Source organism: Lipotes vexillifer, unplaced genomic scaffold (genome assembly GCF_000442215.2).
Source record: "Lipotes vexillifer unplaced genomic scaffold, Lipotes_vexillifer_v1.1 scaffold209, whole genome shotgun sequence".
Classification (NCBI taxonomy): domain Eukaryota; kingdom Metazoa; phylum Chordata; class Mammalia; order Artiodactyla; family Lipotidae; genus Lipotes; species Lipotes vexillifer.
Genome location: NW_006787556.1, coordinates 57,219 through 69,128, shown reverse-complemented (window position 1 = coordinate 69,128; position 11,910 = coordinate 57,219). Strand labels below are relative to the sequence as shown.

The 11,910-nt window shown below is 40.1% G+C and overlaps 1 protein-coding gene across 1 annotated transcript; it reads left to right on the top strand.

Moving 5' to 3' along the window:
• Positions 1–441: 441 nt before the first annotated feature.
• On the top strand, positions 442–11,589 carry CTSK (cathepsin K). The gene is made up of 8 exons (XM_007460232.1): positions 442–571; positions 2,164–2,287; positions 2,767–2,889; positions 2,975–3,127; positions 4,608–4,826; positions 8,348–8,513; positions 8,778–8,883; positions 10,782–11,589. The coding sequence occupies exons 2-8, from the start codon at positions 2,165–2,167 to the stop codon at positions 10,879–10,881; spliced, it is 990 nt and encodes a 329-aa protein (XP_007460294.1). The 5' UTR covers positions 442–571; position 2,164; the 3' UTR covers positions 10,882–11,589.
• The last annotated feature ends 321 nt before the right edge of the window (positions 11,590–11,910 follow it).

Below are 11,910 nucleotides of genomic sequence, written 5' to 3'. Positions count from 1 at the left end.
TGACAACTTTTAGTCAACAAGTTTATAAAATACAAATGATTTTGGAGCCTGCAACTTCCCTTACATACTTTTTTCTAGCCTTTTGTGTTCATTTCCTCATCCCTCACGTGAGGGTCAGACATACTGGAAAACCGAGGTTTCAAAGTTGGAAAGATGAATAATAACAGGAAAGGGACTGGAAAGTTGTAATCCCCCAGTGTAATAATATTTTGTCTGTCCACGAAAGAGAAGGTAAGCCGCAACTTGGATAATATGTATTGAGGTCTTTTTTTTGTCTGCTCTCAGAGGCAGGCAGCCACGTGAAACTAAATACCTAACAACTCTCTGCCCTGGCACACATTCTCCACATGCGCACACAGAAACGATGCAAATCTGCTGCCTCCTTCCCTCCTCCTTAATCCCCCTCTCAGCATTTCTATCTCCACTGCCCTCCCCATCCAAATTTTCCAGCCAACAGCTACAGTTGACTTCCGCAATCTTGGTGGAATAAATCCAGCACCCTTAGTCATCCGCCCACATTATCCACACTTCTCTGCTGAGACAAGCCCAGAGAACAGATCCCCATCAGCAGGTAACATTTTCAACTTCCTAGATCTTTTAGCTTCTCATTCCTTTCAGTTCTCCATTTTTAGGAATATTAGGAATGTAGTGACTTGGGGATCAAAATGAACCTTATAGAGTTTGCAGATGAAAACAGTGATGCCCTTCTTAGGTTATTTCCTGGCTAAGTAAAATCTGCCTGGAAATCTTTAGGACTCCTTTTATGGTTTGTGTGTATGTATACATGGTTATTAGTGAAAGCAAAGAATATAGGGCATCCTTTACCCATCCCTCAAGGAGTGACCTCTCAGGGTTGGTTTTTATTGGGGGTGGGTGGGCGGGTACCAAAAGGGTTAACTTACTAGCATGGGGGAGGAGTGGTGCAGGGAGGTGGTAGCTCAGTAAGGTCTTCCTACTGTTTGAGACATCTCAAAGCCCTTAACACTCCAGATATTAAACGTCCTGGACATTTTGCCAGTTTGCAAAGATTACACAAAACTGGACTATAAAATCAAAATTTATGCAAGCTGTGTGACTTGATGCAGACTAACTTGCTCTTAAAATGGAGGACATGAAATTAGCAAGACACTGCGAGAAGTGAATGAAGCTAGAGTAAACTTCTGAAAAGCTGTGTAATAATCACAGAACATTGCTTTTCTGTCTTACATTCTTCTAACAAACTTTGGTTCTGAGGCTTTTTGTCCTGTGAGGCAGTCACAGAGGTTTTGTGGGGTTTTTGGTCAGAAAAAGAAAGAAACTTTCCTGCCCATAGCAGCTGGTTGAGATTAGGACAGTTTCCTGCCTGAGGAAGGAGCAGGAAGAGAAAGGAGGAAGAAATGCATAAGAAAACTGAGGAGACAGTAAACATCTCATAGTTCGAGAATAGGAAATGCTGTCAGCTTTTCCTTTGTCCTCTCCCGGCAAGATCAGGAGAAGTATCAGAATTTAGGCAAGGAACAAAAGAATGCCTTGAAGAAATGATCAGGAAGCAAAACTTAGCTGAAAATCTCTCCTTTGTGTATTCTCCGACCGCACTCATCCCACCCTGCACTTACCTTGTCTATCTCCTCCAAGTCTGCTGGGGACACTGGAGCAGACAGGTGTTGTCCCATTCTGATTGTCCATTTTCTATACCATTGCTGGTTATCTGTGCAAGTGTATCTGTGTGTATGTGTGTGTATATTTGTGTGTGTGTGTGTGTGTGTGTGTGTGTGTGTGTGTTGAATCTCCCTAGGTCAAAATACTTGTAACCAGATGTATCAGCATCCCACCCAAACCCAGAACCCTCCTGACTATCACTGTTTTTATCATATGGAAGTCATCCTCAATCTCTGTCTACCTTCCTTGTAAAGCCTAGTTTTCCTCTGCCTCGTGGTCCAGAGGAAGGCATTCTTAACTTCAGGTTCATGAACCCCACAGAATTATTGTGTGTGCATTCATTTTTCTGGTAAGAGGGACTAAAGTGGGTTGAAAATTTTTATTAGCTTGTCATGGGAGTCTATGAGTCCCAAAGGTTAAGAACCACCTGTCTGAGAATATGGTTCCAGCTATTTCCTCATCCCAAGCCAGGTTAGGAACTTCTGGGTAAATAGAAGAGTGTCCCCTAATTATCCCCTTCTCCAGGATGTGGGGGCTCAAGGTTCTACTACTGCTGCCTGTGGTGAGCCTTGCTCTGTACCCCGAGGAGATGCTGAACACCCAGTGGGAGCTATGGAAGAAGACCTACAGAAAGCAGTATAACAGCAAGGTGCCTGGGAACCTGGAGGGGAACATGGTGGGAGGGTTGGAACCTGAGACATCTAATCCTAGCTTCCAGACTCCCTTCTTCAACCCCAATACTTTAACCACTACAACCAAGCAAACCTGCCCCTGGTCCCTAACTGTTAACATATACTTTCCATTACTACTCAATTCACCCTCCATCAGGTCCTATCCTTTCTTTTCTTCATAACTGTCTTATATTTCTCTTTTGGGAAGCCTTCTCAGATTAATGCTATTAATCCGTAAGCAATTTTTTTCCTATATGTCTCCAGAGCTTTGCATTCTATTATTTGTTTTATATATTTCTTTTGCATGCTCTTAATAATCCCATGGTCAGTTCCCCAACTAGATTGTAAACCCTCTATGATTGTAAATTTAATCTCTTCTAGAAACCTCCACAGTATTATGTAGATAACTTTGTACACAGGACACAGTCTATGCCAATACTGACTATGCTCTGTTTAGGTGGATGAAATCTCTCGGCGTTTAATTTGGGAAAAAAACCTGAAGCATATTTCCATCCATAATCTCGAGGCTTCTCTTGGTGTCCATACATATGAACTGGCCATGAACCATTTGGGGGATATGGTGAGTTGATCCTTAGCTCCTGGTCTACCTGCCCTGTTTGTCTTGGTTCCCTGCTTATGCCTGGCCTCTTTCTTCTTTGTCCCAGACCAGTGAAGAAGTGGTTCAGAAGATGACTGGACTCAAAATACCCCCCTCTCATTCCCGCAGTAATGACACCCTCTATATCCCAGACTGGGAAGGCAGCCCAGACTCTATTGATTATCGGAAGAAGGGATATGTTACTCCTGTCAAAAACCAGGTACCCTCCTTCCTCTTGGGTGTGGGTATGGAAACTGGCATGACCTCTCCCTTTTTCTGCTTCTTTGTTCTTAAGGTAGGAGGGCATCAGGCAAAGAGGGCAAAGAATTAAGTTACCTCTCCCCCTGCTAAGAGAATAAAGTCTATTCTGTTATTTAACTCATCATCTGTTTTTGTAGATTTAGGTTATTTCTGTTTTATCTTTTCTACAAAGTGTTAGCTGTAAGCACCTGTGTGCATATATTTTTGTGAATATATACAAATATTTATGCAAAACAAATCCCCAAATTGGAATCAGTAGGTCACAGAATCCTTTCCAAAAAAGTTTGTATGATCTTATATTCTTACCAGCATGAGACTGTAAGTTTTCCCACAACCTTAACAAGGCTGATTTTATCCACCAGATGAACATTTGATTTAACATTCATTCAACAAACACATTTTTTTCAGAACCTACCAGATATAGTGCTAGGCAGTAGAGATTCAATATGACTAAGACATAACCTGTGTCCTCAAGAAATCCCCAGTTTTAAAAAATAGAACAGGAAAGAAAGAAAAATGTATAATCTAGCTAAACAAACACTAATAATAATAGCTAGCACGTTTTGAGAGATTATTATTATTACACATAATAATTCATCCTTTACATGAATTAACTTTTTAAATTCTCATAATTCCATTAAGTATACTGTTATTATCCACAATTTACACATAAAGAAAGTGAGGTACAGAGAGGTTTAGTAATTTACCCAAGGTTACACATCTAGTGTGTTGCAAAACCAGTACAGATGGTCCCCAACTTCTGATGGTTCACCTTATGATTTTTTGACTTCATGGTGGTGTGAAAGTGATAGGCATTCCATAGAAACTGTACTTCAGATTTTGAATTTTGATCTTTTCCCAGGCTAGGATATGTGGTATGAAATCTTTTCTTGTTGTTGGCCTGTGGTAGAGAGCCACTGCTCCCAGTCAGCCACATGATCACGAGGGTAAACAACCAATACACTTACAACCAGTCTGTTTTTCACTTTCAGTACAGTATTCAATAAATTACGTGAGATATGCAACACTTTATTATAAAATAGGCTTTGTGTTAGATGGTGTTACCCAACCGAAGGCTAACGTAAGTGTACCGAGCACATTTAAGGTAGGGTAGGCTAAGTTTTGATGTTCAGTAGGTTAGGGGTATTAAATGCATTTTCGACTTACTATATTTTCAATTTATGATGGATTCATTGGAGGAAGAGCTGTATTCTGCTTTACTACAGCTAATGGTAACAATAGTAACAACAGTTATCAATAGCAACAATAGCAATAGAGCACTGCAACAAAGGTTAAATGAAGGGAAATAGGAAGACTTCACAGCAAAGGGGACAGGTGCTGGAATTTATAAAACATATGGAATTTCATCAGGCAGGTAGAAGGAAGAAACAAAAAGTGTGAACAGCAATGACTGGTAGTTTCTCTGTTATGCCTCTCAGGGTCAGTGTGGTTCCTGTTGGGCTTTTAGCTCTGTGGGTGCCCTGGAGGGCCAACTCAAGAAGAAAACTGGCAAACTCTTAAATCTGAGTCCACAGAACCTGGTGGACTGTGTGTCTGAGAATGATGGCTGTGGAGGGGGCTACATGACCAATGCCTTCCAGTATGTGCAGAAGAACCGGGGCATTGACTCTGAAGATGCCTACCCATATGTTGGACAGGTGAGACTGTCCCATGCAGTCATACAGCTCTGTAATGGCTCCTCCTTCCCCAGCATGACAATTTGTACTGGAAACAAGTCCAGAAATCTTGTTTTCTGTTACCCTATCCAGCCTTCTTGATGGGATAATTTCCCACAGAGGCCAAGAAGATTCCCACAGTCTGGGAGAATTTGGGGAGCTTAGGCTACCATGGTTCCTATCTGCCTCTCTGCCCTGAAGAAAAAACAGAGGACAGGTTATTCCATAGATCTCTGAGTCAGTCTCTGTAACTCTCTGCTCAACTCCTCCACTCCCATCACAAGTCTCCAAGCCCACCATTGCTAATTTCATGAATCACTTGGACTTATTTTGTATGATCTCAGTGTGAGTTTGGGGAATGTTTAAGCAAATTGTGTAAGTTAACATGCTAACATGTATAAAATGAGAGAAAAAGCAAGTTGCTTCATATTTATTGCAGTTTTAGAGATCAACTCACTTCCTCCTATAAGGTCCTTTAGTAATAGGAAGATCTTTCTTATCTAAAAGAAAGAAGATCTGAGGGCTTTTTATAGACATGGGGTTGATAGATAATATAATATGGGGCCTTTGAAGCAGGGATAACAAGTCTGAGTAATACAACTAATGGCTACCATGTGCTAAGCCATGTACTTAGTGCATGTTCTCATTTAATCCTCATAAAAGCCCTGTAGGGCTTCCCTGGTGGCGCAGTGGTTGAGAGTCCGCCTGCCGATGCAGGGGACGCATGAGGTCATCTGTTGTTATTTTTACAAAATTGTAATATAACTATGCAAGTGTGTTTATTAAAAGGACACAAACTAAAAAAAAAAAAAAAAAAAAAAGCCCTGTAAGGTACCCTTATCCTCACTTTATAGGTGAGGACATTGACACTTAAGGAGATAAAATAGCATATTCAAACTCACACCTCTAGTTACGTAGCAGAGCCAAGATCTATCTATTGGATCTGTTTATCTGCTGCAAACATTCCCGGGCACATCTTCTATGCACATGTACAAGAATTTCTTTACTAGAATATAATATCTAGGAACAGAATTGTCTGAGTCTTGGGGTATGTGCATCTTCCTCTTTACTAGATAATGTCAAATTGTTTACCAAAGTGTTTGGAAAAATTTGTATTTCCCACCTGCACAGTATAAGAAATCCTATTGATTCATCTCTTCATTGGTATGCTTATCTGGCCATTTGCATTTCTTCTTCAGTGAATTGCCTGTTTATATCTTTTCCCATCTTTAGGTTGTGTTCTTTTTTTTACTGATTTTTAGGAACTTAAAAAAGATATTTGGATACTAATACTATGTGTGTTGTGAGTCTATTTTTCTTTTCATTCTCTTTATGATGTCTTTCAATCCAGAAAAGTTCTTAATTTTAGTGTAGAAAAATTATTAATTTTTTTCCTTTGCAATTTGTGCCTTTAAAAAATCCAGTAACAGCGAGTTTTGTTTATTCGTGTTTAGTCATCTGAAATGGTATCTCCTGCAACAAAAATGCTCATTAATGTAAATGACTGAACAGATCCATTTTACTGGATACTCAGCAACCTACACAGTAATGTCACTTCAGCACATCATCGTGACATTGGCCACATCAAAACTGCTTCATTTCATAAATGTCATGCCATTAGTATTCCATGTTATGGTTGTTTTAGCTGTCAGGTAAATAAGTCGGAGAAGTTGGAGGTTGTGTGTGGAAAGCTTTTTCTTTACTCTGTGTACAGTTCTCAGAACTGCTGGGTCCCCAGTCCATATCTGACCCTGGGGCTGCTGCCATAAGGCACAGCACCCTGAAGGTGTCCTAAAAGGTTAGCTTTTGAATTCTGAGTACATCAGGCCAGTCAGTGAGATAACCTGGCCTGGTAAAATATTCTTTTTTAAACTGTCAAATATTCTCCTGACAACTTTTTGTTGTCACTTGACATCAAAAAAATTAAACAGATCCTAACAGTGTATACAAAAAAACAGATTCATGTTTATAACTTTTTTCATATTGATTAATCCAGGCAACCAATTTAAAGGGTTGTCTAACTATATTAAAAACATAACTTAAATATTATTAGAGCTAGTAGTTGATCACTTATCTATTGACAGCTTGCATCATTTATTCAGTACTATATTAACCAGTTTGTTGAGAGACAGTTTAACTAATAACTCAGAAACTCTGAATAAGTTAAAGGAAAATTACATAACATTTGAAACCCTATTTTGGAATAGAAGGAGCAATTGACTTATAATCTCTGTTCTCCTACCCCCTCAAATGATCTTGTCAGCATTTTAGAGAAATGTGCAATGATTTTGGTCTCATAATCAGTTAAAATGAAGAATTAGCCATGTAAAACATGTATTCTATTTTTAACATTCTGAATCTTGGACAACTGTTCTCTTTTCTACTTTACAGTTTTTAAAAGCAGTTATTGTCCAAAACTGAAAGAACTTCTTATATGAACGTGTAAATGAATGGAAGGAGGTAAAGAAAACAAAATTTAAAAAAAGAAGAGATCTGATAGGGCAGCAGCCAGATAATACAGTAATTTAAGTTCATTCCAGCCATAATACAGGTTATTTTTAAAGTATCATCACGTGGTATCCTTCCAAATCCATTCCCTAGATATTTTATGTTACTTGTAGATCTATGCAATTTTTGGCACTAGGAGGCATCAAGGGTTTGGATCATATGGCAGATAACAAAGGAATCTTGAGAAATTACTAAGACAGGAGACTACTGTAATCTTAGAATATCATGTCAACTGCTGCCATTATTGTTAATATTTAGACAATGTATTCTTGTAGGTGCAACTTCAGGGTTTTGAAGGGGCAGTCTGTAGGAAAATGAACTGCCAAAAAGAATATACCGCCTTGATGTGGGTTCCCATTAGATTCCGTAATTGTAGCTTGACAATGAAACATATCATTGTTAACTAGACCTGCAAAACATAACACTGGAAATTCACAGGTTAAATTGCTAAGTTCTTTATTAATTTGTTTTAGTGTCATGTTATGTGCTTTTATTTCATGAGAGCACAAGGGTCCAGCCAGAACTCTTTGCCTGTTATATGTGCCTGGGGCCAAGGTCCTCCCTCTAGCTGGGTCTTGGCCTTGGCCTCCTCCCCACACAGCAGCTGCTGCCTCCCTGCCTACTGAGGATCACACATACTACATTGCCGGAAGATGATTTGTGCTTTAAAAAAAATCTTATTTCAGAAATCTTTCTCTACCCTGAGGTAGAAATAAAAAATATTCTCTTTTTTAAGTTTTACAGTGTTTCCTTTCACAATTATGTTTTAAAACCACCTGGAGCTGATTTTTGTGTATGGTACAAGGTATCCACTTTTCATATTCTTTTTTTTATAGTTTCTAAAATGGTGAGGAGAGAACAGACCCTTTCTAGAGACTCTAGTCTGCTGCCCCTGTTAGTGCTCTGACATCACCCAAAACATTGGCAGAATTCCTCACTCACTGATTCACTGCCTGTTGCTTAGTCCTAGTCCTATTTCAACCTGTTTTTTCCAGGATGAAAGTTGTATGTACAACCCAACAGGCAAGGCAGCTAAGTGCAGAGGGTACAGAGAGATCCCTGAGGGAAATGAAAAAGCCCTGAAGAGGGCAGTGGCCCGAGTGGGACCTGTCTCTGTGGCCATTGATGCAAGCCTGACCTCCTTCCAGTTTTACAGAAAAGGTAAGGCACTGTTCCTACAGAGCACAATCAACCTTCTCTTATGACGTGGGCTGGGCAGCTTCTCGAAGGGTGCTGAGCATTTTCAGTACTTGTTTCCATAAAGACTGAGTCTGCCAGGGAGAAACAGCTGCCACAGCACAGAGCATCTCTTTTGTAAGTCCTCTTGACTGGGATGGGATTCTACAGAGGGTCTTCTAGAGTGGGAGACCTCACAGCGTGACCCTTGGATTGCAGAAAGCTTCACCTTGATAGTTTGTTTCCTAGGTGTGTATTACGATGAAAACTGCAATAGTGATAATCTGAACCATGCAGTTTTGGCAGTGGGATACGGGATCCAGAAGGGAAACAAGCACTGGATAATTAAAAACAGGTAATGATGGGAACACTACATGTCATCCTCTTAACACTCACCCTCAACTCCAACTTCCCAATATTCCTTTCTCTTAAATCAAGAGAAAGTTTTCTCAGATGTTTCAATTCTACCTTCCCAATCAGAGGCTATTAATTCTAACATTTAATGACCAGACAAGTGTACTAAAGGTATGTGTTGGGCAGCTTCTATATGTTCAAGGTGCTTAGTCACATATACAAACACATGAGCAGATGTTTGTCTTCAGTGATCTCATAGCCCCCTAAGAAAGACAGACCTAGCTAAATGAGAACATAAAGTAGCACCAAGAACCAGCAGGAGCTTTGGAATTATATTTTTTTCTTTCTTTTCTCTCTAATGTGATTGATTTTTTAGAGAGGTTTCCATCATCAGTCTGTGTATAAGCACTAGGGTACAGTATAAACAAAGTAAAAGTTTAGTATCTTCTTGTGCAGCTTTTTGCCCTTCCAGATACACTTAGGATAGACATATATAAGAACTGGCCAAAGATTTTGAAGTCTGTGAAGAGAAATGCTTTTCAGAAAGTAGATATGAGCAACAAAAAAAATTAGTGTTTCCCTCTCTATTATTGGGAACAAATAAAACTACACGTTAGTAGTAGTTGGCTCCCCATTTCTCTTTAGCCCCTTGTGACTTTGTAGGGGGGCAGATTTAGGGTAGTTATTCTTTTTCTTTCCTCATTGGTCAACACCAGCCTAGCAGTAGCACTGATTAAATTTTCTGTCCTTGGTGCCCTCCAAAGAGCAGGGGTCCTAGACTCCGGGGAGTGCACAGGCCAATGCAGTAGTATAACCAAGTTGGGTTTGCTGCCTGGAGGGCTGGCTGGATAGAATGTAAGGCTGGGAGTTGCTTCAAACCTGAAGCAACTTTTTATATCACAGTCCCAATTAAGAGTGAACCTGAGCACCTTTCTAAGGGGATGTTCCTTCTCCCACAGCTTCTGTCTTGTGTTCTCCCTTTCTCGACTCCCAGCACAAGCACTTACACTGTCCTTTCTTGATCAAGTGCCAAGAGAGCTGGGAAGAATAAAGGACACACCTAGGCAGGATCAGGATCATTGGGGACCCCTGGAGAAGGGAACGGCGGTAGGGTAAAGGTCTTAAGTAAAATGTACCGGGTAACTGGTGAATTTTCTGGTTGGAGAAAAAGGACAAAAAACTCATGAAAACAATTTAGGAAGATGTATAGACCAATCTTCCCTCTCTCTGTCTGTCTCTGTCTCTGTCTTTGTCTACCTGTATCTAATCCTCCAGTCTCTCCACTTGTCTCCTTAGCAATCTCATCAATTCTCATAGCTTCATTCATTTCTTCTATTAAACCAAGATCACCAGCTTCAGCCTCTCTTGCCTCTTTTTATGCTCTAGACTCACGTTTTCAAGATTAGTCTTCATAAAACACAAGTTGAATGATTTTACTCTCCCAATCAGAAAACTTCAGTGTCTCCTCTACTATCATGGGCCAGAGAGTCAAACTCTTTAGCCTGGCAGTAAAGATCACTCAACCTGATCTCCCACTACACCCTGTCAAGCACCCTGTTTTTCAGCTACATAATCCTAACACATGTCCCATGCTTTCCTGCCTCTGTTACTCATTTCGCACTCCCCTGCTGGCTTCCATTTCCACAGGTCCAAATTCTATCCGCCTTTGGGCTCAGCTCAAATGCCACCTTTTTCTTAAGCCCTTTTTGATCCCCTTGGTCAGAAGCAATTTCTCCTATAGCACTATGCCTCCATTTCTTGACTTTAAACTGTTTAAAGATAAAAACTGTCTTATTCATTTTTTTAAAACATCAGTACCTATACTCAGGTACAATACTCAGTAAATGTTTTATTGAATAAACTGAGGGTACTAAGTATTTTCCTTGCTTGGACCTACAGCTGGGGAGAAAACTGGGGAAACAAAGGCTATATCCTCATGGCCCGGAATAAGAACAACGCTTGTGGCATTGCCAACCTGGCCAGCTTCCCCAAGATGTGACTTCAGCCAGGCAACCCCATCCTGCTCTTCCATTCCTTCCACAACGATGCAACATACTGATATACCTTGGAAGGGAATTGGTGTGCCTTTCTTGAAGAAGATGTAATGATACAGAGATTGTCTGTTCAGTTTCCATGTTTGTTTGTGCTTCAAGTGACACTCCTACTACTTTTCTTCTCTCCACCCAAGGTCTTTATTTTTTCATTAGAAATAGGAAATTTCCCTAACAGGTATGTATTCTTAGGCTAAGAGATGTGACCACAGCCTGCCCTGACTGTGTTGTCCTGGGGCCAATGCTGTGTAAATAGAGGCTAGAGATCTTCAGCTAGGCTAGATTCTCATTCACAGGGACTAGTTAGCTTTAACCACTCTAGAGGACTAAGGTGACCTGACTTCTCAGTCTCCACATTTACTTCTATATCTTCAAGGTAGAAATTCCATCCCATTAATAAATCTATTCATAAATCTTTGGTACAAGGTTACATGATACAACAATGTGTTTTGTTTTTCCTTCTTTGCATTTATAAAGTAAACTGTATTTATCATTTATCTCTAATTTAATAAATAGCTATTTAGTAAACATTCATTTTGTGTCAGATACCATGCTAGGTGCTGGAGACAAAAAGATGAACAAAACATATTCTTTATATGTGATGTGCTCACAGTTTGTCTGGAGATTCTGCTGCATAAACAATTTGTCCTAATTCATTTATTTGTTCATTCCTTCAACATTTTTATTATTTTTTTAATAGATCTTTATTGGAGTATAATTGCTTCACAATACTGTGTTAGTTTCTGTTGTACAACAAAGTGAATCAGCCATATGCATACATATATCCCCATATCCCCTCCCTCTTGAGCCTCCCTCCCACCCTCCCTATCCCACCCCTCTAGGTCGTTGCAAAGCACCAGGCTGATCTCCCTGTGCTATGCTGCTGCTTCCCACTAGCTATTTTACATTTGGTAGTGTATATATATAGATGCTACTCTCACTTCACCCCAGCTTCCCCCCTCTCCCGCTGTGTCCTC

Bases quoted from the DNA above. Each gene is read 5' to 3' on its own strand.
- CTSK (XM_007460232.1), top strand. From the start codon at position 2,165: ATGTGGGGGCTCAAGGTTCTACTACTGCTGCCTGTGGTGAGCCTTGCT. The intron at 2,288-2,766 runs GTGCCTGGGAAC...TGCTCTGTTTAG, and splicing joins GAAAGCAGTATAACAGCAAG to GTGGATGAAATCTCTCGGCG. The intron at 3,128-4,607 runs GTACCCTCCTTC...TATGCCTCTCAG, and splicing joins TTACTCCTGTCAAAAACCAG to GGTCAGTGTGGTTCCTGTTG.